We start from the raw sequence: 27,935 nt of genomic DNA on the forward strand, positions 1-27,935 counted from the left end.
TTATAGCAATAACAAATACAGTACAGTAGTTTATTGACCAACACGGCAGCTTTTGTCAGAATTCTTAAAGTTAAAATATACTATTTCAAAGTAACAGCAGGTCTTCAGCAGATATATATACTGTATGCTAAATATTTTACTAAAAAATCAATTACCGGTATATTTACAATAATTGTTACGTGGACAATAAATATACAATTAGTGCCTGAAGTAATAATCAATTGCAAACGAGAACACAGCAAATCCAGCCGCACCCAGTACACCAGCTTTGAGTCCCGCTGAAAAATAAAGTACATGTTAATGATAGTCATTAAAATTTAAACTTGTTTTTCTCCTTTTCAAAGATATAAATATGACAAATTCTGAGATAATTCGTATTTTTTCATAACTAATACAAACTTCGAGTTATTTATGTGGATATTCTTTCAGCGGCAGCTGGAGGTAGCCATTAGACTTTAAATGCTAGGTGGCAACCCTGCCTAACCACTTAGAGGGTAGGCAGGGAGTGGCTGGGGGGTAATCAGCCGCCTCTATATATACTCTCACAGCTGTGAGACGTCACTTTTTATTGCAGGCAGGACTTCTGGGGGACAGGTGATGGCGGGCCAGTTTATATAAATAACCCCGGGTTTGTATTAGTTAGGGAAAAATACAAATTATCTCCGATTTTGTCATTTGTTCCCATACAGTACTAACAAACCTTCTGTTATTTATGAGGATGACTCACTCTTAGGTGGGTGGAAGTCCTAGATCTGGCATGGACATTGACCCGATTTTACCTAGTACAATATATGACTGTGGTCGAGGGAAAACTTTGACACCTCGGTGAAATATACAAAGTGAGTACAGTATATTCGCGGACTGTGCAATTTAGTAAAATAGAGGTTGTTATTTGTATGAAACGTCTGAGTTTTCAATAAGAAAAAATAACAAGACGTATCCCATTGCTTCTGCGCAGAAGCAATGGGGACGTGGACAGTATAGAAATTTTATGGCTTATACTAGGCTACACAAAGGAAGTGATAATTACCTGCAGAGGTTAAGCAAACTTGCAGAGGGACCCATGTCGCTGTACCCCAAGAGAGGGGAAGATAAAGGAAGGAAAGCCAGACATTCTTCCCATTCATCCTAGTCTTAACCCGGGTAACCAATGCCCTCGACCAACAGGTACTTGCCCATTAAGGAACCTGAGATATTTTAAACCACTTGTTAGCAGCCACCACATGACCGATAGTAAACGTATCGAGCCTCCTGTGGGTCATGTCTTTGAGGTAATGGGCTGTGAATGTGATTTGACTTTTCCACACACCAGTTTGGAGGACCTGCAACACGGAAAAGTTGCATTTGAATACCAGGGAAGTACTGATCCCCCTGACGTCGTGAGCTCTAGGTTGAGGAGCCTGAGGAGGATATGGAGCCAAGGCTCTTTCAATCACTTGGCGAATCCAGGAGGAAACTGTGTTCATTGTGATCCTCCTCTTACTCTCCCTGAAATAACAAACAGTGAAGTTAGTCTGGGCCGTGTTGCTGCAGTGCGTTTAAGATAGTATCTCACTCCTCACTGGGCAAAGTAACAACTGATCTGGGTCGTTGGTTATGGAATGAAGACTCAAAATCTGAAAGGGCCCAAATCTAAGGTCCAGCACCCCCGGATTTTGAGTCTTAGCAATAAACTCAGGGACGAAGCTGAGCGTCACTTCCCCCCTCCCCTTGAATGGGCGATGTTATATGAGAGGCCATGAAGTTCACTGACTCTCTTAGCCGAGGCTAAAGCGAGCAGGAACGCTCTCTTCAAAGTGAGATTTCGGTCAGTTGCATGGCGTAATGGTTCATAGGGAGGCCCTTTTAAGGACCTCAGGACGCAAACCACGTTCCAAAGAGGAGGCCTGATCTCTGACTGGGGGCAAGTGATCTCCTAACTCTGTATGAGTAGAGAAAGCTCCAACAAAGAGGAAATGTCGACACCTTTCAGCTTGAAGGCGAGGCTCTAGGCTGAGCGATAGTAGAGAAAGCTCCAACAAAGAGGAAATGTTGACTCCTTTCAGCTTGAAGGCGAGGCTCTAGGCTGAGCGATAGCCTTTCACCGCCAATACTGAAAGGAAAATTTCCTCCCGAAGGTATACAAGAAACTCCGCTATTACTGGAATAGTGGTATCAAGTGGAGAGATGTTTCTTCCACGACACCAACAACAGAAGACTCTCCACTTGGCCTGGTAGACCAAGGCTGAGGACCTAAGCAAGTGTCCGGACATTCTCTCCGTAACTTGTCGTGAAAAGTCCTTCTGAGTGAGGCGACGCATGATAGTCTCCACGCGTGAAGTCGAAGTGACTGCACAGTCTTGTGGAAGATGTTCATGTGTGACTGTTTGAGTAGATCTGGTCATGGAGGGAGTTCTCTCGGTCAATCTACGAGAAGTTGCAGGAGGTCTAGGAATCATTCTGCGTGATGCCATAGCGGAGCTACAATGGTCATGAATAGATCTTTGGATGCTCTGGTTTTGTTGAGCAGTCTGAGATTCTCCTCAGACAAAATGGGGGAAAGGCGTACACGTTGATATTGTCCCACCGTTGTTGTTGGAATGCATCTTGCCATAGAGCCTGAGGGTCCGGGACTTGAGAACAGTAAAGCGGGAGCTTGCTGTTCAGAGATGTTGTGAACAGGTTTACTGCCGGGGAACCACACAAAGTCAGGACTTTGTTGGCTATCTGACGATTCAAAGACCATTTGGAGCCTACCATCTGAGTCGCTCTGCTCAGATTGTCCGCGAGCACATTCCTCTTGCTGGGAATGAAGCAAGCTGATAGAGCTCCTGAATGTTCTTCTGATCATCTGAGGATCTTTACTGCAAGATGGCATAGAGGCTGCGAAAAGGTACCGCCCTGTATTTTTATGTAAGCCACTACAGTACTGTGGTGTCGTTGTTCATCAGCACCACAGAGTGACCTGCCAGCAACTGTTGGAACTGATGAAGAGCTAGGTAAGCTGCTCTCATCTCTAGAAGATTTATGTGCTGGTACCTTTCTGATTCTGACCAAAGGGCGGAGATCGTATGGCACAGCAGGTGAGCCCCCACCCTTCTTTTGATGCATCTGTGAAGAGCATTAAATCCCGAGGAAGAACGAGAAGATTCTGGCCTCGCCGAAGGTTTTCGTCTACCATCCAACGACTCAAATCCGTCACCTGATCCTGAGTATTTTGCACTTTTATCATTGTCTAAAAGGTCTTGTGCCATTGGACGATACCAACTTGCTTGCTTTAAGTACATGCAAACAACCCTTACAGGCCATGTTAACAGAATGTCTTGATTATCAGCATAAGAGATGATATTGAGGAGGAGTCAAACCTAGCCAATAATCGATGGATGTTACATTTTTGCGACAAATTCAGGTACAATGGAGAACGACAGTTGCTTCCACCTCTCAGAGTGTGATATTAAAAAAGAGAGACAATGCTGTTCGCCCATTTGTTTTGGCGCCAAGGATAATAGGAAGACCATCTTTAGGGTAAGATCTCTATCAAAGGCTCTCTTTAAGGGTTCATTAGGTGCCATCTTAAGAGATCTAAGAACATTTATCACACTCCTAGAAGGTGGTTTGATTTCCCGAGGTGAACAGATCTGTTTGAAGCAGCAAGTCAAAGCCAATAATACCCATGATGAGGAGAGATCTATTACTTTCAGATGAAAAAACGTGGCGAAAGGCTGAGCGATAGCCTTTCACTATGGCTACTGAAAGAAGTTTCTCCTTCCGTAAGTAAAATAGAAAGTCAACCACTGTTTCTTTTACAACATCAATCACAGAAAAGACTACTTTGCATGGTAGACTGCTGTCGATGACTTGCGGCAGTATCCAGAGAATTGTTTTGCAGTCGGGTATGAAAAGCATCTCCCTCTGAGGGGATACCGGATAACCTCCAGCCATGAAGAGACAGGCAGGTCACTGCACTGTGGTACCTCTTGATGTGGGACTGACACAGAAAGTTGTTCCATCTCGAGAGTTCTCTTGGAACCCCAATGAGAAGGTCCAGGTACCACTCTGCATAAAGCCACTTGGGTGGATCTAGCATTAGTCAAAGATTTTATGTCAACATGATCTTGAACACCTGTCTTATGAGGCAGAAGGCGGGAACACAATCGTCCATCCCGTCCCATCGATGCTGGAATACATCTTCCATTACTGGTGACAGATCCAGGACAGGCAAGAAGTACACCTCCAGTTTGTTGTTCAGGTGTAGGGCAAACATTTCTATAATCGGAGAACCCCACAAAGTCAGAAGTTCCCTCGTCACTAGAGGATTCAAAGACCATTCTGAGCCAGCGATCTAACCTCGTCAACTCAGACTGTTTGCGATGATGTTTTGTTTCCCTGGAATGAAACAGGCTGAGAGGTAACTGCATTAATCCTTGCCACTTATGCCTCATCACTGCCAACTGACAGAGGGTCGAGATATGGATCCCCCCTTGTTTGTTGATGTGAATACCACGGTTGTGTTGCCATTCATCAACACTATCAAGTGACTGAAGAATATCCATGAAGTGGAGAAAAGCTAGATATGCTGCCTTCAGTTCCCAGTAGTTTATGTGATAAATCATGTACTCATGTGCCAATAGACCTGAGAAATAATTGGTTACTTAATGTGCTCTCCACCCTTGTCAGGACACATCTGAGAAAAGGAAAACCTACAGAGGAGGTGCCTGCAATGGGGACCCGCTTAAAAAGTTCTCCTACTGAAGCCACCATGTCAGATCCTTCTTGCCATCAGGAGTCACGTTGACGAGAACGGACGGGGAGACTGTTCTCTGAAACCACTGGGATTTTAACGCCCATTGAATGGAATGAGAGTCTAGTGGAAATAGATGTCCCAGAAGCTTCTGCCATTGCTTAACCTCAAGTATATTCTTCTTGAGGAATGTTGCTGCAAACTTTCTCAGCCTGCGGAGCCTGTCTTCTAATGAATATGCTTTTGCTTCTGCCGAATCGATATCCACACCCAAGTAGCGAAGATGACGATGAGAAATGAGCATCAACTTCTCGAGATTTATCATAATCCCAAGAACCTTACAGAAGTCAATAAGAAGGTCTCTGTGGATAAAAATATGGGTTTCTGACTGCACCAGTAATAGCCAATCGTCCAGATAGCGAAGGAGCCCAATGCCCAAGGCATAAGCCCAGTTTGAATCCAGGGCGAAGACTCTTGTAAAGATTAGAGGTGCTGTAGACAGGCCGAAGCATAGAATTCAAAACTGAAAGCCCCTTTCTCTCAGAACAAACCTAAGATACTTTCTTGATTTGAGTGAATAATAATCTGAAAGTACAGTATGCATCCTTTAGGTTTATGGATAGCAGGAAGTCGTTTCCCCTTAACGCTTGTAGGACTGTGCTGGAGTCGCCATTCTAAACCTTGTCAGAAGAAAAACGTTGTTAAGGTGAGACAAGTCTATGACTGGCCTCCAACCTCATGTCAGCTTCTTGACAAGGAACAAGTTCCTGTAAAAGCCCGGAGACCCTTCGGCAACTGCTTCGAGGATGTTCTTTACCAGCACAGTCCGAATTTCCTTTTAAAAGAGATATTTAGGAGACCATCTCAAATACAATGAGCAATTCATCAGCGCTCAAGTGAGAGGAGAGTGACAGCTGATGAACGTAACACAATACCTGGAGGGAATGACCTCCATTGTCCAGGGATCTGCCCTATGGAACCTCCACCTTGTCCATTGACTGGCCAGGAATTGTCCCACAGGTGGTTACATGAGGGGATTGCTTCCCCTAACATGGTTCTCACCTACCTTGACCCCTCCTGCTGGAAGGTAATCGATGGTGAAAGGATTGCGAATGCTCATCTTGTTTCTTGTAAATAGGAGGATTTTCCTCAGGAAGTTGAACACGTTGCCAACTCTATTTGGTCCTACACAATTACTAAGTAACGTTCGGTGAGGTTGGGGAACAACTCTCGGAATTGGAGGGAAGATGCAGGTCGGTATTTTGTTTAATTAATCGTCTTATCACTCAGCGCAACAACCTTCAATTCTGGATAACAGTAGCATACGTAGGCCTATGGCCCAAGAACAAGACAGAGGGGTCTTTTCTCAAATTGGCAGAATATCCTCATCCTACACAGAAACCAGTTGAGGAGAAACCTCTGGGTGAGACAGCAATAAATGACGGTGTGAACCGCTAGGGAAAGCATCGTGATCCCCAGAACTGTGTAATGGGGGATGAGCTTCATGCTACCTAATCTTGTGGGACAGCAGATGCGCTACCCCTCTCCTACTAACTAATGGGGCTCTGTCACGATAAGCTCCGCGCGAAGCTGATCTTGGCAAGAGTCATCAACCCTAGGCACTACATTCTCCCTATGCTTAGGTGTAATCGCCATAGATAACCTATCTTTGAGATCACACGTATAAAGGATATAAGTTCCACTAGGAGCAAAGGGAAAGACAGACTTCTTCGCTGATGATGGAGAGTATAAAGGCAGACGATCTGAAGAGGGTTGATCGCCTCACATAATGTATTGGCAATAATGGCAGGCTATAGCCTGAGAATTCACTGTATGACTAATGATCAGAAATAAAGAGCTGATCACAGGAGTCCAGAGCGCTAGCAGGAGGCGAAAGCATGGGCACTAAAGAGTGCTTCTCGACCGGGTTTCAGTGAACTTCAATTGGCGCAAGCCCAATGACTGGGGGTGAACATGAAGCGAGAGGATCAACCTCAAACATAGGTTCCTGTGCTTCGATGTGGAAAGCAGAAGGGTCTACGTCTTTAGGAACTTCCTGAAACAACATTTGGTCGTCGTCCTTCAGTTCTTCCTGAGACTGGAACATGAAGAACAAGCAGGCAGGGGAATTTCTGTAATCGAAAGACAAGATCTAGGCTTCTTGCCCAACCTCGAAGACAATGAATTCGAAGGAGAACGATCCCACCTAGACCTCTTCCACCGTGATTTCCATCAATACCAGGACACATACGAATCACACTAACTTACTCAACAATCGTACTGAAAAAGAGAGAAAGCAATTAACACAAGTATAAAACTTCAAAGGCCAGATGAAGAGAGGACACATCTGAACTGGCAATGGCCAGAGATACAATGGTTTGCCCAGTGCCATTCACAACCTGTCCACCACACTCACTAGTGGAGGGAGGCCGCCAGAACCTCGATAGCTCTTAATTGGCTGTTTCCAGCTAATGCTTGAGTATAACCTTTTTGAATGACAAAGGTCTGTTTCGCGTAAGAATAAAATAGTGTTATTCCAATTACAAACCACCAAAAACTGACTTTACCTCTTAAACCCAAAATACCACCAGTTACTCCACCAGCGTATGTGCCATTTTTCCAGTCAGTAGTCCCTCGATACTGGAAAGGAAAAATTTTAATGTTTGCATAATTTTTCTAGAAAATTCTTCACATGCATAAATATACTAGAATAATTGGAACTTATATAAATTAAAATAGCACTAAGCAACTATTAAGCAAAGTACATTCAAATGTAAAACTAAAGAAAATCGTAAAAGTACAGTACAGTACTTACTGTTTCAATAGTGCACTCAACACCTGAGAACAAGAAACCGATTGCAGCAAAGTTTTTAGCATATGACAAAGTTGATGCTTTCATTTCCCTCAATACCTGAAAAATAAATGTTAACACTTGTGTATTACAAAGAAGACCATTTCTAAAGTATCTGCATAAACAAACAGCGTAAACTATCATCGCCAGAATGGCCGAGTATAATTGTCTATAACAAGTGAAATTAATCCTGACTACAGTATGGGGATATCTTACTTATTTACCTCTCTTGCAGTCTGCGGAGGCAGTTCGGGATTTGGAGGCGTGATGCTGGAAGTGAACAGACCAATACCTCCACCAAGGACAAAACCTAAATGGAGAATACATAATTTGTAAAATGAATTCATAACTTTGGGGCATCATATTCTCCATGGAGACTGAGATAGCTGACAGAAGTTTATTTTCAGCACGGGGATGGGTTACATAAAGGGATTTTGACGAAGGAAAAATCTATTTCTGGGGAGAGACCTGTGACGCCCGGTGAAAAGGGTCCTTCTTTACACTTTTCTAATATAAATCTTCCAAATATACTAGAGAAAGATAAAAGCATGGAATGCAGAGGTTACTACCCTCGCGCGATCACCTTGTGGGTGTTGTGTATACAACAAGGGCGTGTGAAAACCACTATTCACAGGTTGTCTTCCATTTAGATAATCCCTTCATCAAAGGGGAGGGCCGTGACAGGCCCTAGAGAATACAGTTGGACTACCCCACCGACACCTACTACTCGCGCCCTCCAGGTCATCCTTCTGTTTTGGACTTGCCCGCTAAGTCGTTAATTACTTTGTTACATAATACTATTATCTAGGCCACACTCCTCTCCATGAAAAAGAAAATAAATGGGGATTAATGGAAAGTTTTAACCACAAAAGAAGTGATAAACCTGCTTCCATGAACAACAAACTATTAAGGTTGGAACCATACTTCTGCCATTACCAATCATCTTAGATTGAATGAACATGTACCAATTAATGTAAGTTTGTTATCCATGAACAATGAAAAATACAGCTTCAGAAGGATATGACTATGCAGTTATAGTCAACTATGAAGAATTTAAACAGTCCAAGATTCCTTAACTAAAGAAAGAGTTGGACCACATGGTAACAAATCATCCATCCTGAGCTAATGTTCCAAAAGTCAATCATCCCTAAAAGTAATCAAATTAACCCTTTTACCCCCAAAAGAACGTACTGGTACGTTTCACAAAAGCCATCCCTTTACCCCCATGGACGTACCGGAACGTCCTTGCAAAAAAATGCTAAAATTTTTTTTTTCATATTTTTGATAATTTTTTGAAAAAATTCAGGCATTTTCCAAGAGAATGAGACCAACTTGACCTCTCTATGACTAAAATTAAGGCTGTTAGAGCAATTTAAAAAAATATATACTGCAAAATGTGCTGGGAAAAAAATAACCCCCTGGGGGTTAAGGGTTGGAAATTTCCAAATAGCCTGGGGGTTAAAGGGTTAAGATACATATATTCAAAATTATTCTGCTAACACACAAGCTTCAAAACTTACGATAAGAAATACGTACTGTACTGTTTATGTCAAGTAGTGCAATGCTAAAATGCACACAGGGATATGACCACTCATGCCAAGTATGGCATGATGGGCAAGATTAGGAAGGAGTGAATTCTTCTTGTTTGCACTCTAGGCCACGTTAAGTGAGGATGTGGCACATTTACCCAGCATACTATAGTCCATTTGTTTTAGCGATGCAGATTTGCACCGACTCGCAGCGATGCCCTTTTAGCTCGGAAACTTTTCCTGATCTCTGATTGGTTAGAATTATCTCGTCCAACCAATCAGCGATCAGGAAACTTTTCCGAGCTAAAAGGGCACCGCTGCTAGTCGGTGCAAATCTGCATCGCTAAAAGAAATTGACTATAGGTTAGATCAGTTTATAAAAATTACTGTACCTGTATGTTCAGTGACTTCTGGCTAATGGTCAGAGTAGGTGAGGGGGGAAGGTCCCCAAGTCTTTTAAGGACTGCATACCATTCTATACTACTAAGTATTTTTGGTGACTTACGGAGATTTAGGCCTGGTTAGGTGAAGGGACAAAGGACTCTATATGTTAGGTTAGGATTAGATTTGTTAGGTTAGAATGCATTTTTAGTTATCCTTAATACATTTTTGTGCTTTATGCGTAATAGGGAATTATTACTGACGTCACAATAAAAACTATTGTATGTACTGAAATTTTGCAATTGGTAATAGTGTGATTTAGGTTTACTGTATCTGTCATATTAATTTTGTAACAGTATATATAGTGGGCTGATGAATAAAGAAATTGATTTACACTACCAATAATGGTTAGATATGTATAAAACACAAGATAACCTGTTTGGAATGTATATAGTACATGTACAGTATTCGGTGAGAAATCTAAAGTTGATAAACCATGACCCAAAATTGCAAAGAATATATTTCATGTGAAATTCCAAAACATCAATGCAAACAAAATTAGGCTACTAAATTTTGCTCTTTGTATATTACCTTTGGAAGCAGCTTCAACCGTTTTCTATGAATAAGTTACGATACAGTACTTCAATATCACAACAGACAGGAATTGGGATGTTTTGTTTGTATAACGTTATCCCTGCGTGTCGTACGAGGCGACTAAAAGGGACGGGACGAGGGGGCTGGGAACCCCCTCTCCTGTATTTACAATCCTGTGAGACATCAGCAAAGAGATGCAGCTGGGGGGAGAGTGACTGCTCCCCACACTCTAGTTTTAGAGAGGAGAGGTCCCCTTTTTTGGTTCATTTGTTTTGATGTCGGCTACCCCCCCAAATTGGGGGAAGTGCCTTGGTATATGTATGTATGTATGTATAACAGGGGTCAGTGTATAGAAAATTATGTATCAATCGACAAAAATGTGAACACCGCTGATGTTTCCCAAGTCTATTGTTGACCCCTAAGAATGGAAAAGACATATTTTGCATTTGATATTGTCTTAACCCTTTTACCCCCAGGCTATTTGGAAATTTCCAACCCTTAACCCCCAGGGGGTTATTTTTTTCCCAGCACATTTTGCAGCATATTTTTTTTAAATGGCTCTAACAGCCTTAATTTTTGTCATAGAGAGGTCAGGTTGGTTTCATTCTCTTGGAAAATGCCTGAATTTTCTAAAAAAAAAATTATCAAAAATGAAAAAAATGTTATTTTCATTAGTAAAATAAATTTTTGAATATACTTACCCGATAATCATGTAGCTGTCAACTCTGTTGCCGACAGAAATCTACGGCAGGGATACGCCAGCGATCGCTATACAGGTGGGGGTGAACACCACAGCGCCATCTGTGGTCAGGTACTCTAGTACTTCTTGTCAACACCACCTCAATTTTTTCCTCGGTCCACTGGTTCTCTATGGGGAGGAAGGGTGGGTCAATTAAATCATGATTATCGGGTAAGTATATTCAAAAATTTATTTTACTAATGAAAATAACATTTTTCAATATTAATCTTACCCGATAATCATGTAGCTGATTCACACCCAGGGTGGTGGGTGGAGACCAGCATACATGTTAACACAGAAGCTAAGTATCCCGTATTTTATTTTATTAGTTATTCAAAAATAACATAAAATAAATAAGTACCTGGTAAGGAAGACGACTTGAACCATTACTCTGCCTTTATTAAGTACGTCTTTCTTACTGAGCGTAGCGGTCCTCTTAGGATGCTGAACGACTCTTAGGTGCTGAAGTATAAAGGGCTGCAACCCATACTAAAGGACCTCATCACAACCTTTAACCTCGGCGCTTCTCAAGAAAGAATTGACCACCCGCCAAATCAACAAGGATGTGGAAGGCTTCTTAGCCAACCGTACAACCCATAAAAAGTATTCAAGAGAAAGGTTAAAAAGGTTATGGGATTATGGGAATGTAGTGGCTGAGCCCCCGCCTACTACTGCATTCGTTGCTACGAATGGTCCCAGGGTGTAGCAGTTCTCGTAAAGAGACTGGACATCTTTGAGATAGAATGATGCGAACACTGACTTGCTTCTCCAATAGGTTGCATCCATAACACTCTGCAGAGAACGGTTCTGTTAGAGGGCCACTGAAGTAGCCACAGCTCTCACTTCATGTGTCCTTACCTTCAGCAAAGCAAGGTCTTCTTCCTTCAGATGAGAATGTGCTTCCCTAATCAGGAGCCTGAATAGGTAAGAAACTGAGTTCTTAGACCTTGGAAGAGAAGGCTTCTTGATAGCCCACCATAAGGCTTCTGATTGTCCTCGTAAAGGTTATGACCTTTTTAGATAGTACCTAAGAGCTCTAACTGGGCAAAGTACTCTCTCCAGTTCGTCCCCCACCAAGTTGGACAGGCTTGGGATCTCGAACGACTTAGGCCAGGGACGTGAAGGAAGCTCGTTTTAGCAAAAAACCGAGCTGCAAGGAACATGTAGCCGTTTCAGATGTGAAAACTATGTTCCTGCTGAAGGCGTGGATCTCACTTACTCTTTTAGCTGTTGTCAAGCACACGAGGAAAAGAGTTTTTAATGTGAGGTCCTTAAAAGAGGCTGATTGGAGAGGTTCAAATCTTGATGACATAAGGAACCTTAGGACCACGTCTAGATTCCAGCCTGGAGTGGACAACCGACGTTCCTTTGAGGTCTTAAAAGACCTAAGGAGGTCCTGTAGATCTTTGTTGGTGGAAAAGATCCAAGCCTCTGTGGCGGAAAACCGCTGCCAACATACTTCTGTAACCCTTAATCGTAGGAGCTGAAAGGGATCTTACGTTCCTTAGATGTAACAGGAAGTCAGCAATCTGGGTTACAGTGGTACTGGATGAGGAAACTGCATTGGCCTTGTACCAGCTTCGGAAGACTTCCCCTTTAGACTGATAGACTCTGAGAGTGGATGTCCTCCTTGCTCTGGCAATCGCTCTGGCTGCCTCCTTCGAAAAGCCCCTAGCTCTTGAGAGTCTTTCGAAAGTCTGAAGGCAGTCAGACGAAGAGCGTGGAGGTTTGGATGTACCTTCTTTACGTGAGGTAGACGTAGAAGGTCCACTCCTAGAGGAAGAGTCCTGGGAATGTCGACCAGCCATTGCAGTACCTCTATGAACCATTCTCTCGCGGGCCAGAGCGGAGCCAACCAACGTCAGCCGTGTCCCTTTGCGAGAGGCGAACTTCTGAAGTACCCTGTTGACAATCTTGAACGGCGGGAATGCATACAGGTCGAGATGGGACCAATCCAGCAGAAAAGCATCCACGTGAACTGCTGCTGGGTCTGGAATCGGAGAACAATACAACGGGAGCCTCTAGGTTATCGAGGTAGCGAACAGATCTATGGTTGGCTGACCCCACAGGGCCCAAAGTCTGCTGCAAACATTCTTGTGAAGGGTCCACTCTGTGGGGATGACCTGACCCTTCCGGCTAAGGCGATTTGCCATGACATTCATATCGCCCTGAATGAACCTCGTTACCAGCGTGAGCTTTCGATCTATTGACCAGATGAGGAGGTCCCTTGCGATCTAGAACAACTTCCACGAATGAGTCCCTCCCTGCTTGGAGATGTAAGCCAAGGCTGTGGTGTTGTCAGAGTCCACCTCCACCACCTTGTTAAGCTGGAGGGACTTGAAGTTTATCAAGGTCAGATGAACCGCCAACAGCTCCTTGCAATAGATGTGAAGTGTCCTTAGCTCCTGATTCCATGTTCCCGAGCATTCCTGTCCGTTCAAAGTCGCACCCCAGCCCGTGTCTGATGCGTCAGAGAAGAGACGGCGGTCGGGTTTCTGAACAGCCAAAGGTAGACTTCCTTGAGAAGAAAGCTGTTCTTTCACCACGTGAGAGTAGACCTCCTCTCTTCGGAAACAGGAACTGAGATCGTCTCTAGCGTCATGTCCTTTATCCAGTGAGCCGCTAGATGATACTGAAGGGGGGGAGGTGGGGTCTCCCTAACTCGATGAACAGTGCCAGCGATGAAAGTGTCCCTGTTAGACTCATCCACTACCTGACTGAGCATCGGTTCCTTCTCAGCATGCTCTGGATGCAATCTAAGGCTTAGTATATCTTTGGGGCCGACGGAAAAGCCCGAAAAGCTCGACTCTGAAGATCCATACCCAGGTAGACAATGGTCTGGGATGGGACGAGCTGGGACTCCTCAAAATTGACCAGGAGGCCCAGTTCCTTGGTCAGATCCATAGTCCATCTGAGAATCTCCAGACAGCGACGACTTGTGGGAGCTCTTAAAAGCTAGTCGTCTGACGGAGCCGGACACAAGATCATGGTACTGCTGCACAGTCTGTGAACTGTCAACCATGGGGAAGCGAGGAAGTACAGTGACAACCCGAAGCTGTCTAGACTGTCTGGGTCGTACAGACAACTCCTTATCGGGTTGCTGAGGTTGCCGCACTGCGTCACAACAAGACACTTCTGCTGGTTGTTGAACGTCTTCCCAGTGACACACTGACTCCGTAAACAAAAAATCCTCTAACAAGGACTAAGCTTGGACTGCATGTCTTGCAACACAGCTCAAGGTCTATGGGAGCAGGTGTGGTAACAGACGGGGTTAGCGACTGAAGTGGAACCATTACCCTCCCTGGAAGCATGCTATGCTTAAATAAAAGTCCATAGGAGGCTAAGCAGCTAAAGGCTCCTCTCCAAATGACAGAGTCCTCAAGGGAAAATCAGAAGGAGGGAGAATAGCACTTTCTCATCTACAGGAACCATATCCGAGAAAAGCTAAGTTCTCTCAGTGAGGGTTTCACTGGTGCAAAAGCAGCAGACTAGAAGGCAACGTTATGAAACTGCTTGACAGTCTAGTGAGTTGGCAACAACCAAAGATGTGTGACTGAGAAGCATGCGGTAAGGTATGCAGAGCATGCTGTATGTAGAGCATGCTGTAAGGTAAGCAGAGCATGTTGCATGGCGTGCGGCTTATGCTGCATGGGATGAGGCTCATGCTGCATGGGATGAGGCTCATGCTGCATGGTATGAGACTCATGCTGCATGGGATGAGGCTCAAGCTGCAAGGGATGAGGCTTATGCCGCATGCGTTGAGGAGGATGCCGCATAGTATGAGGCTCCTGCCTCATGGGTTGAGGCGGTTGCCGCATAGCATGAGGCTTTTGCCTCATGGTTTGAGGAGGATGCCGCATAGCATGAGGCTGCCTCATGGGTAGAGGAGGATTTTTTAAAGAAATCTGAACCTGACACTAATCTAGCTGTCCGAGGATTTACCTGGTGAGACATCAGTCTCTTTACCAGCGAGTTTTACCAGATTTCCCCGGGCCACCACGTGACACAATTGGTAGTAATTCATTCAAATTACCCCTAATGAGTCAATATGGATAAATATCAACACAACATCGTGTTCAAATAGAAATAAATTTCTACCTCATACTTGGGATCGAACGCTAGCCCCTTCTAATGAAAGGCCAGGTCGAAACCAACCATGCCACGAGAGCCCATTCAAGAGTTGAGGTTCTTGCCTCAAGAGTGGAGGTGGCTGCCGCAAGAGTTGAGGTTGCTGCCTCAAGGATGGTGGAGGTTGCCGCAACGCAAGAGGTTGCTGCATAGCGCTGGTATCTGGCAACTCCCAATGCGGCAGCTCACGCGTGGAGGTAGGTTGAGGAACCTCAACATCATACGTCTGGCAGGGTGGACTGCACAGAGGTGGAGTTGAGGTTGCTGCCTCGAGGATGGTGGAGGTTGTCGCACCGCAAGAGGTAGCTGCCTCGAGGATGGAGGAGGTAGTCGCAACGCATGAGTCTCCTACCTCAAGGGTAGAGGAGGTTGCTGCAAAGCATAAGGCTCCTGCCTCAAGTGTTGAGGAGGTTGCCGCGTGGCAAGAGGCTCCTGCCTCAAGGAAAGTGGAGGTTGCTGCACAGAGCTGGTATCTGGCAACTCCCAATGCGGCAGCTCACGCATGGAGGTAGCTTGAGGAACCTCAACATCATACGTCTGGCAGGCTGGACTGCGTAGAGGTGGAGGAGCGCTCGCAGGAGGAGGTGTGTTAACCTTCTCTGCCTGAAACTCCTGCATCAACACCGCAAGCTGAGACTGCATTGTCAGCAGCATAGACCACTAGAGTTTAAGAAAGACAACAACAAACGGAGCTACTGTCCGTTGAAACTGAGGGTCTAAAACAGCTGGTGCGGCAACAGACGGAGTTACTGTCTGTTGCGATACCACCTTGCCTCTCTGGGAGGTGTGCAGTTGTCGTACTGCAGCAAGTCCGAACTGACCCAGTGCTAATGGCACCACCTAGGAGTTGGACTTGCGCGGAAGGGACCGACTTGCACTTAAAAGCTGCAAGATTTGGTCCATGGTTTCTGCGAGAAACCTCTTCCGCAGACGAGGAATAAATGGGCTCTCTCGTCTTTGTGTGGGTGGGGTGATCACGTCGGCTACGTGAGTTGGTTACACCCGAAACCACGGAGGGAAACGTCTGTTCGTCGATCAAGGCCTGCTGAACCCATAAGTCCTTCGACATTACTTCTCCCCTGGGCTTGGGAGCTTGTAAGAGGTCCCAGACTAGGCGAACAACTGGCACGAACAGACGAACCCTCGAACGCAACACTGTAACACTTTGCGCTTATCACTGTATCACTTTTGATTTTCTGTTTGCACTTATTTCACTGAACTCGAAACTTTAAGTGGTTTGTACCTGAAACACGCAATTCTATCCTTCATTAAAAGTTAGTAATTGCGAAAACAGTATTACAATGTAACAGAAAAACATAATGAAAGATAAATAATTCAGTGGCTGGAAAAGAGATTAAACACTAGATCAAAAAAACTACGTTTAAAATCTCTCACCGCATAAAGTCTGAGAACAAGAATAAAACTCTAGAAACGTTTACCTTCTTCCCCTAAAGAGACTAGGGAGAAGAGCAAAAATGATAACAACGTTACCCGCCTGAACGAAACGTTTATCCTCCTCTCTCTCCCTCCGTCTCTATCTCTCTCTCTCTCTCTCTTGACTTAGCACCTGAGAGAAGAGCCCAATTATATATATCGTTAAAACATATTATTGTTAAAGGAAAAAAACTGAAAGGTTTCCCAAATAAAAAGTTCCTTTATTAGAATAGAACCATTTAAGCTAAGAAAGAATGAACAAAACGCTAGAATCGGTTTACTCTTACTGCAACGTGACACCGTGATAGACTCTCTCTCTATCGTAACGATAGAGCGCAAGTTGAACGTTCTGAACGTCAACAACTGCAGAGACAAAACAAAACGTTAGTTCAACTTTGAAAACAGTACAAGACTATCAAAGAAATTCTTTCAAAAACATTAAAATAGCATAATATGTTAACAGGTAAAAACGAAATGACGGGCTCAAAGTTAATTAACTTCGGTTCCAAGAAAAGACCGCCTACTATTAGGAAAGGTCGAATATAAACAAATATAAAAATTAATTTTAATAAGTTTATAATAAAAGGAAGTTAATCAAAGAGGCCTATAAAAGGCGGAGAGATATAAAATAAATCTATAACTTTGTTAAGCAAAATTAAGAGAGTCTATACTCTCTTCGACACCAACACTTCCGTCTAAGGGAAGGGTCGGCCATTTAAAAGTGAAAGAGAGTTCATACTCTCTTCGTACCAAAATTAAATAAAAAATTAAATCAAATTAATTCCAAAAACTTGCTAAGCTAATGATATAGCTTCCTGAATAGCGAAGGCTAAACTCTAGAGCAAATACATCACCAAATCGTGAGCAATAACTCCAGAATCAACAGCGTATCCATGTAGGTCTAGCCGGAGGCACGACAGAGGAAAAACTGAGGTGGTGTTGACAAGAAGTACTAGAGTACCTGACCACAGATGGCGCTGTGGTGTTCACCCCCACCTGTATAGCGATCGCTGGCGTATCCCTGCCGTAGATTTCTGTCGGCAACAGAGTTGACAGCTACATGATTATCGGGTAAGATTAATATTGAAAAATGTTATTTTCATTAGTAAAATAAATTTTTGAATATACTTACCCGGTGATCATATAGCTGTCAGCTCTGCTGCCCGACAGAAAAACCTAAGGACAAAATACGCCAGCGATCGCTATACAGGTGGGGGTGTACATCAACAGCGCCATCTGTCGAGCAGGTACTCAAGTACTCCATGTCAACACAGAACCAATTTCCTCCTCGGCCCACTGGGTCTCTATTGGGGAGGAAGGGTGGGTCCTTTAATTTATGATCACCGGGTAAGTATATTCAAAAATTTACTTTACTAATGAAAATAACATTTTTCAATATTAAACTTACCCGGTGATCATATAGCTGATTCACACCCAGGGGGGTGGGTAGAGACCAGCATATATGTTAACATTAAGAGCTAAGTATTTTGTATTTCATTTTAGCAGTTATTCAAAATAACAAACATAAAATTAATAAGTACCTGGTAAGGAAGTCGACTTGAACAATTACTCTGCCTTTTTAAGTACGTCTTCCTTACTGAGCCTCGCGATCCTCATAGGATGCTGAGCGACTCCTAGGAGCTGAAGTATGAAGGGTTGCAACCCATACTAAAGGACCTCATCAAAACCTCTAATCTAGGCGCTTCTCAAGAAAGAATTTAACCACCCGCCAAATCAACCAGGATGCGAAAGGCTTCTTAGCCTTCCGGACAACCCAAAAAACAACAATAAAAAACATTTCAAGAGAAAGATTAAAAAGGTTATGGGATTAGGGGAATGTAGTGGTTGAGCCCTCACCCACTACCGCACTCGCTGCTACGAATGGTCCCAGGGTGTAGCAGTTCTCGTAAAGAGACTGGACATCTTTAAGGTAAAATGATGCGAACACTGACTTGCTTCTCCAATAGGTTGCATCCATTACACTCTGCAGAGATCTGTTTTGTTTGAAGGCCACTGAAGTTGCGACAGCTCTAACTTCATGTGTCCTTACCTTCAGCAAAGCATGGTCCTCCTCATTCAGATGGGAATGAGCTTCTCGAATCAAAAGTCTGATATAATAAGAAACTGCATTCTTAGACATAGGTAAAGAAGGTTTCTTAATGGCGCACCATAAAGCTTCTGACTGTCCACGTAATGGTTTAGTACGTCTCAAATAGTACTTAAGAGCTCTTACAGGGCATAGTACTCTTTCTTGTTCATTTCCAACCAAATTAGCAAGGCTTGGAATATCGAACGATTTGGGCCAAGGACGAGAAGGAAGTTCGTTTTTGGCTAAAAAACCAAGCTGTAAGGAACATGTAGCCGTTTCAGATGAAAATCCAATGTTCCTGCTGAAGGCGTGTATCTCACTGACTCTTTTAGCTGTTGCTAAGCAGACGAGGAAAAGAGTCTTCAAAGTGAGATCTTTAAAAGAGGCTGATTGAAGTGGTTCGAACCTTGCTGACATAAGGAATCTTAGTACCACGTCTAAGTTCCAACCTGGTGTGGTCAACCGACGCTCCTTCGAGGTCTCAAAAGACTTAAGGAGGTCCTGTAGATCTTTGTTGTTGGAAAGATCTAAGCCTCTGTGACGGAAGACTGCTGCCAACATGCTTCTGTAACCCTTGATCGTGGGAGCTGAAAGGGATCTTTCCTTCCTTAGGTATAAAAGGAAGTCAGCTATCTGAGTTACAGAGGTCCTGGTTGAGGATACTGATTTCGACTTGCACCAGCTTCGGAAGACTTCCCACTTCGACTGGTAGACTTTGAGAGTGGATGTCCTCCTTGCTCTAGCAATCGCTCTGGCTGCCTCCTTCGAAAAGCCTCTAGCTCTCGAGAGTCTTTCGATAGTCTGAAGGCAGTCAGACGAAGAGCGTGGAGGCTTGGGTGTACCTTCTTTACATGCGGTTGACGCAGAAGGTCCACTCTTAGAGGAAGTGTTCTGGGAACGTCTACTAGCCATTGCAGTACCTCGGTGAACCATTCTCTCGCGGGCCAGAGGGGAGCAACCAACGTCAACCTTGTCCCTTCGTGAGAGGCGAACTTCTGCAGTACTCTGTTGACAATCTTGAACGGGGGGAACGCATAAAGGTCTAGATGGGACCAATCCAGAAGAAAGGCATCTATGTGAACTGCTGCTGGGTCCGGAATCGGTGAGCAATAAATTGGGAGCCTCTTGGTCATCGAGGTTGCGAACAGATCTATGGTAGGCTGACCCCACAAGGCCCATAGTCTGTTGCATACATTCTTGTGAAGGGTCCACTCTGTTGGGATGATTTGACCCTTCCGGCTGAGGCGGTCTGCCATGACATTCATGTCGCCTTGAATGAACCTTGTTACTAGGGATATGTTTCGATCTCTTGACCAGGTGAGGAGGTCCCTTGCGATCTCGTACAACGTCATCGAATGAGTCCCTCCTTGCTTGGAGATGTACGCCAAGGCTGTGGTGTTGTCAGAGTTCACCTCCACCACCTTGCCTAGAAGGAGGGACTTGAAGCTTCTCAAGGCCAGATGAACTGCCAGTAGCTCCTTGCAGTTGATGTGCAACGTTCTTTGATCCGCATTCCACGTGCCCGAGCATTCCCGACCGTCCAATGTCGCACCCCAGCCCGTGTCCGATGCGTCCGAGAAGAGAAGGTGGTCGGGGGTCTGAACAGCCAGTGGCAGACCCTCCCTGAGGAGAATGTTGTTCTTCCACCAAGTCAGTGAAGACTTCATCTTCTCGGAAATAGGAACCGAGACCGCTTCTAGCGTCTTGTCCTTTCTCCAGTGAACAGCTAGGTGAAATTGAAGGGGTCGGAGGTGGAGTCTCCCTAACGCGATGAACTGGTCCAGTGATGAAAGCGTCCCTATCAGACTCATCCACTGTCTGACTGAACATCGGTCCTTCTTCAGCATGTTCTGGATGCATTCTTGGGCTTGACTGATTCTGGGGGCCGACGGAAAAGCCCGAAAAGCTTGACTCTGAATCTCCATTCCTAGGTATACTATAGATTGGGATGGGACGAGTTGGGACTTTTCCATATTGACCAGGAGACCCAATTCCTTGGTCAGATCCAGAGTCCACTTTAGATTCTCCAGACAGCGACGACTTGACGCAGCTCTTAAAAGCCAGTCGTCCAAATAGAGGGAGGCTCTGATGTCTGCTAAATGCAGGAATTTGGCAATATTCCTCATCAGTTTGGTAAAAACTAGAGGTGCCGTGCTTAGACCAAAGCACAGGGCTTGGAACTGGTATACAACCTTCCCGAAAACGAACCTTAGAAAAGGTTGGGAATCTGGGTGGATGGGGACGTGAAAGTAAGCGTCCTTTAGGTCTAACGAGACCATCCAGTCTTCCTTCCTGACCGATGCTAGAACCGACTTTGTCGTCTCCATGGTGAACGTCTGCTTTGTGACAAAGACATTCAGAGCACTGACGTCTAGCACCGGTCTCCACCCTCCTGTCTTCTTCGCCACTAAGAAGAGACGGTTGTAGAAGCCCGGGGATTGATGGTCCCGGACTATGACTACCGCTCCCTTTTGTAGTAAGAGAGACACCTCTTGCTGTAAAGCTAGTCTCTTGTCCTCCTCTCTGTACCTGGGAGAGAGGTCGATGGGAGTTGTTGCTAGAGGGGGCTTGCGCAAGAATGGAATCCTGTACCCCTCTCTGAGTAACTTCACAGACTGTGCGTCTGCGCCCCTGTTCTCCCAGGCCTGCCAGTAGTTCTTGAGCCTGGCTCCCACTGCTGTCTGAAGAAGGTGGCAGTCAGACTCTGCCTCTAGAGGACTTGGAACCCTTCTTCTTGCTCCCACGTTGACTTCCGGCACGAGCACCTCCTCTGCTGGAGGCTCTGCCACGAAAGGGCGGAATGAACCTTGACGCTGGAGTGTCCATCCTGGGTCTAGGCACGGAGGGCAAAGGGGTGGCTTTGCGTGCGGATGACGCCACCAGGTCATGAGTGTCTTTCTGGATCAAGGAGGCGGCAATCTCCTTGATCAACTCTTCAGGGAAGAGACACTTCGAGAGCGGAACATACATAAGTTCCGACTTTTGACATGGGGTGACTCCAGCTGACAAGAAGGAGCAAAGGTGATCCCGCTTCTTGAGGACCCCGGACACGAAAGAAGCCGCAAGCTCACTAGACCATCCCGTATGGCTTTGTCCATGCAGGACATAATGAGCATGGAAGTTTCCTTATCAGAAGGGGAGGTCTTCCTGCTCAACGCTCCCAAACACCAGTCCAAGAAGTTAAAGACTTCGAATGCACGGAAAACTCCTTTCATAAGATGGTCCATATCCGAAGGAGTCCAGCAAATCTTGGAGCGTCTCATAGCCAGCCTGCGGGGAGAGTCTACCAGACTTGAGAAGTCGCCCTGGGCAGAGGCAGGAACTCCCAAGCCGAGAACTTCTCCCGTGGCATACCAGACGCTAGATCTGGAAGCAAGCTTGGCCGGGGGAAACATGAAGGTTGTCTTCCCAAGTTGCTTTTTGGACTGCAACCACTCTCCCAGTACCCTTAAAGCTCTCTTGGGCGAGCGAGCGAGTACGAGCTTCGTAAAGGCAGGAGCTGCTGACTGCATGCCTAAAGCGAACTCAGAGGGAGGCGAGCGTGGTGCTGCAGACACAAACTGATCCGGATATAAATCCTTGAACAGCGCAAGCACTTTCCTAAAGTCTAAGGAGGGAGGCGTGGTCTTGGGTTCGTCGATGTCCGAGTGTTGGTCGTCAAGATGTGCAGCGTCGTCATCATCAGAGAGTCCATCGTCTGAATGTTGAGGAGGAAGCGGCAAAGGAGTAGGTAAAAGCTGGTCGGCTGAGTCCGGCAGCACGGGTGCATGCGTGGCTGCACTGGACCCAACGTCACGGAACTGTTGGTCAGTCTGAGAACTGGCAACAACCAAAGCTGAGTGGGGACGCAAAGCGTCTACTCCTGACTGTGGTCGGATAGCGGAGACCACCGTGGGTTGCGGAGGCTGACGCACCGCGTCAAAACACGGCAACTTAACTCCACCCTCCTGTTGTTGTGGTAGCACACGAACGTCAACGGAGGGTTCCGCGCGTCGGTGAACGTCAACATGCGTCTGGCAGGGTCGACTGCGCATGGGTGGAGGAGCTCTCACAGCTGGAGTGTGGGAGCAGGCAGCCTCAGCGTCTGCTGGGCGCACAACCGTGGTTGGTTGTAGGCTAACGGGTGCAGCGTCAACCTTCTCCGCACGATACTCCTGCATAAAGGAAGCTAACTGAGTCTGCATAGACTGTAGCAAAGACCACTTAGGGTCTACAGCAGCTGGTGCGGCAACAGACGGAGTTACTGCCTGTTGCGGTACCACTTTGCCTCTCTTAGGAGGTGTGCAGTCGTCGGAGGACTGCAGCGAGTCCGAACTGACCCAGTGGCTACACCTGGGCCGTTGGACTTGCTCGGAAGGGACCTTGCGTTTAAGAGGCCGTGAGACCTTGGTCCATCGTTTCTGGCGTGAAACCTCTTCCGCAGACGAGGAATGAACGGGCTCACTCGTCTTCTTGTGGGTGGGACGATCTAGGCAAGATACGTCCGAAACCACGGAGGGAACGTCTGTCCGCTGATTAAAGCCTGTCGAACCCTTTGGTCGTACGACATTGCTTCTCCCCTGGGCTTGGGAGCTTGCAAGAGGTCCCGGACTGGGAGGACGACAGGCACGAACAGACGCACCCTCATGCGTAACACTGACACTTTCCACTGCACAAACACTCACTTCACTTCCCACTGCACTTTTACCTTTCAACTCCCTGACGTCAGCCATGAGTTGATTGCGGTCATTCGCCAATGACTCGACTCTCTCACCCAGAGCCTGGATGGCACGCATCATATCTGCCATCGAAGGTTGATGAGAGCTAGCAGGGGGGTCGGGAGCGACCACTACAGGGGAAGGAATAGGTTGTGGGGCATGGGGAGAGGAAAAATCAACTGAGCGAGACGAACTCTTCCTGGCTCTATCCCTCTCTAGCCTACGTGCATATTTCAGGAATTCTTGAAAATCGAATTCCGAAAGCCCAACGCATTCCTCACATCGATCTTCCAATTGACAGGCTTTACCCCTACAATTGGAACAAATGGTGTGCGGATCGATAGAGGCCTTCGGAAGACGCCTTGAACAGTCCCTAGCGCTACACTTCCTGTACTTGGGGACTTGAGAAGGGTCAGACATCTTGAATTAGTCAAAGGGGGAATTCAAAATCTATCCAAGTCGTCAACAAATAATCCAAAATTCAATAAAAGAATGCAAGGAAGTATTGAAGATAACTTCTGCACAGCGATAGCTAATAACCAGAAATGAATACTTCACCAAATAACGTGAAAATCAATCCAGAAAACAACAGCGTATTTAGTAGGTCTTGCCGGTGGCACGACAGAGAGAAAATTGATTCTGTGTTGACATGGAGTACTTGAGTACCTGCTCGACAGATGGCGCTGTTGATGTACACCCCCACCTGTATAGCGATCGCTGGCGTATTTTGTCCTTAGGTTTTTCTGTCGGGCAGCAGAGCTGACAGCTATATGATCCCCGGGTAAGTTTAATATTGAAAAAAAAAATTTTTATAGCATTTTTTTGCAAGGACGTACCGGTACGTCCACGGGGGTAAAGGGATGGCTTTTGTGAAACGTACCAGTACGTCCTTTGGGGGTAAAAGGGTTAACCTATTACAATGTTTTCTATTCTTTTCTCTTCAAGTAATCATTGCCCAATGCATTGAGCCAATTAAAACTTGCCAAATCATTAGAGTGCTAGAGTCCATGGATGTTGTTGTCATACATCAGCTTCCATTTTTTTATGATTTGCTCTTCGTCAATTAGCAGATAACTGTTGTTGCCATGACAAGAGCATGTCTCCCATCTCCCACAAGACCTTCAATTTATTTTGGTCATTTATTTTATATATATATACAGGTATATATATATATATATATATATATATATATATATATATATATATATATATATATATATATATATATATATATATATACTGTATATATATATATATATATATATATATATATATATATATATATATATATATATATATATATATATATATATAAAACACTCTCCATTCACTATATAACTGTGGTGTGTCTTAAATGATTAAAGTTATATTAATTTACAGTTATTTAACGCAAGTGAAAATGAAACAAAGTTTTATTTATGCAACGCAATATTAAATCGTGTCATAACGGGGGAGAAGAGTGCCGTCCCCTAAATTATCAGTTTAGGTGGGTGTGGTTTGGTTAGAATGCATCTAGACTATCTCTTCCTCTTCTTTTACAGGTACAGTAGTAGGTTGGCCAGGGCACCAGCCACCCGTTGATATACTACCGCTATTGTGTTACTGAGTCCTTTGACTGGCCAGACAGTACTACATTGGATCCTTCTCTCTGCTTACGGTTCATTTTCCTTTTGCTCACACATATAACCAATAGTCTGGCCTATTCTTTACATAGTCGCCTCTACTCTTATACACCTGACAGCACTGAGATTACCAAACAATTCTACCTCGTTCAAGGGGTAAACCACTGCAATGTTTTTGTTCAATGGCTACTTTCCTCTTGGTGAGGATAGAAGAGACTCTTTAGCTATAGTAAGCATCTCTTCTAGGACATTCCAAAATCAAACCATTGTTCTCTACTTGGGTAGTGCCATAGCCCCTGCACCATGGTCATCCACTGTCTTGGGGTAAAGCTCCCTTGCTTGAGGGTACACTCAGCCAAACTATTCTATCTCATTTCTCTTCCTCTTATTTTGTCAAAGTTTTTTTATAGTTTATATATGAAATATTTATTTCAATGTTGTTACACTTCTTAAAACATTTCATTTTAATTGTTAATTACTTCTCTTACTTCCTTGTTTCCTTTCCTCATTGGGCTATTTTCCCTGTTGAAGCCACTGGGTTTATAGCATCCTGCTTTTCCAACTAGGGTTGTAGCTTAGCAAGTAATAATAATACGTTTTCCCTCATTTGAAAATGGTACCGGTAGGGGAAGAACGGTTATTTTTCTATAAAAATCTGTAACACAAATAGTGGCTGCTGGCAATAGGATATGAGATTAAAAACATTTATTTGGAGAGACCTGCTCAATTATGCAAGTTCCAATGCCCTAACTAATATCATATCATACTTTCATAAAAGCATTGAGTACTGGAGAAGTTACTGCTTTGGTTGTGCACCACGGTGAGTGGATGGGCTCCCCTGGATGATGTTCCATTGAGCGTCTCTTCAGATGAAATTAGAACTGAAACCAGACACCTTTTAACCCTTTTACCCCCAGGCTATTTGAACCTTTTCCAACCCTTAACCCCCCAGGGGTTATCTTTTTTTCAAGCACATTTTGCAGTACATTTTTTAAAAATTGCTCTAACAGCCTTAATTTTCGTCATAGAGAGGTCAGGTTGGTCTCATTCTCTTGGAAAATGCCTGAAGTTTCTCAAAAAATTATCAAAAATATGCAAAAAAAAATTGTAAATAGCAGTTTTTTGCAAGGACGTACCGGTACGTCCAGGGGGGTAAAGGGAAGTGTTTTGTGAAACGTAACAGTACGTCCCTTGGGGGTAAAAGGGTTAAATGTGTTATATAGGGTAACGCATGAAAAACTCGTATGCCCCAACAACAATTCATAAAAGAAGATAAACAGATGGAAAAATATATACCGGTAATTCCTGTACTTGGCGTGACATTCTAGTATCTTATAATTAACCTATTTAGCATATCTAACCTTTACGAAACTTATACTAGGCTAATCTAGATACTGTATGACTTCACCCGTACACCGTTTAGATACTATGGTACAATATGAGTAAGAACAACAAATTCTAGGGCAGTTTACGTACAAATAAGGTTTGTAAGGGTCTGGGGGGTCAAATACCCATGCGTCCCCTGATGAGTAAGGGCACAGCATCCTAGATTAAATTAAGGGCCATGAGCTTATTAATATCAATTAATGTCAATGATCTGGTTAAGATTCATCATCAAATACACCCAGTGAAAATATTCTATTCTCTATGGTCGAGTGCAACTTTAGAAAAAAAAAAAAGATTATCAAATAATGTTTGTAATAATGCACCCCTAGAAATGTTTCTCCCTTGGAGTCAAGTATGCTTTTAGACAAAAACAAAAAAAAGCATGTTAAAAAATGTTCATAACATTGATAAATAACATTCATAACAATATGAGAGCCTTTGTATATCAGCGGCCAGTTTCTCCCGTGTGGATTAAAAATGGGACTCAACTAACCTAACCTACAAGCCGTATCCTTACCTACTTTCCTAACGGGGGGCTAATGGCCCCCTGCGACCCCCCTTACACTGTCGTAACCATACATACAGGTGGCCGCTATCATACATACACCCCAAAATGTGTTTTCTCTTAGGGTTAAGTGTGCATTTAGACAAAAAAAAAATTAATAAATAACGCTTATAACAGTTAGATAATGTTTTTAACAATGCACCCCTAGAAATGTTTTCGGGGTGTATGTATGATAGCGGCCACCTATATGTATTATTATGTAACCTAGAATGGGGCAGTGTAAGGGGGATGCGTAGGTAAGCAGGTAACAAAACGGCTTGTATGTTAGGTCAGGGGGGAAAGTTTAGGATTATCGATGTTCATTTTTTAATCAACGGGTGAGGAACTGGCCGCTGATATACAAAGGCTCCATGTTTTCTACCTTAGGATATGAAGGTGAAAACCGGTTAAATCACGTTATTTTCAACAGGAAAACATATGTTTCCTGTAAAATGTTTAAATATAATGTCTATTGTTATATATATCCTGTTACAATGTTTAAATATAATGACTTGTTCAAATTCTGTGGTACTACACCATTAGGGTAAAGATTTACTGTATTACAGATTCTCATTTCGAACAGAAAATATGTTTTCCTGTAGTAAATAACGTGATTTGACTAAATTTTTATTCCTAGGTTACATTGCCCTGTAATACAGTAAAATAATACCGGTATTTCTGGCATCATAACATTACCGGCAACTAAGGACATGACCGACTTGAATGGACAGCTTTCGAATACGGCTTCGACGGCCTTTTCTTCTCTTGTCTTCATAATGGTGGGGACAAAAGTCCTTGGAATGATTACATTATCTCTGACTCTTGTGGGATTTGCAATGAGGTACTTTGCAATCTGATCAATTTCCTGTGGTGTGAATAGCAACGTCCTTCCGATGTTAGCCTGGATATTTTTCTCGTTACTCGTTTCACTGGCCGCCATGGTTCACCAGAGTTTAATTCTTTCTTAATATTATATTCAATCACTCAGTAACGGTTCCAGAGCATTTTTTTCACTAATGTAAATCACTTAAATAAACAAATAAATGTGTAATATTGACGTTCACGCGACGGCTTAGCCTAATCCAATACAGAACAGTAACAACAGTTCAGGACAGCTGTAGTCTTTGTAACGGCTCTCCATTCTGTCACAATTTGATCTCACAACTCTTTCAACATTATCATAGTTGCCTTTATTCTCTGTTATATATTTGTAAAATTGAA

The 27,935-nt window shown here is 44.2% G+C and overlaps 1 protein-coding gene across 1 annotated transcript; it reads right to left on the bottom strand.

Moving 5' to 3' along the window:
• Positions 1–27,828, bottom strand: LOC137622252 (mitochondrial import inner membrane translocase subunit Tim22). Its single transcript, XM_068352769.1, has 5 exons — positions 27,411–27,828; positions 7,796–7,881; positions 7,536–7,631; positions 7,288–7,360; positions 1–278 (listed from the first exon to the last, which is right to left on the bottom strand). Exons 1-5 carry the CDS (start codon positions 27,652–27,654, stop codon positions 199–201), a joined length of 579 nt encoding a protein of 192 aa, XP_068208870.1. The 5' UTR covers positions 27,655–27,828; the 3' UTR covers positions 1–198.
• Between the last annotated feature and the right edge of the window lie 107 nt (positions 27,829–27,935).

This window comes from Palaemon carinicauda, chromosome 29 (genome assembly GCF_036898095.1).
Source record: "Palaemon carinicauda isolate YSFRI2023 chromosome 29, ASM3689809v2, whole genome shotgun sequence".
NCBI classification, from domain to species: Eukaryota; Metazoa; Arthropoda; class Malacostraca; order Decapoda; family Palaemonidae; genus Palaemon; species Palaemon carinicauda.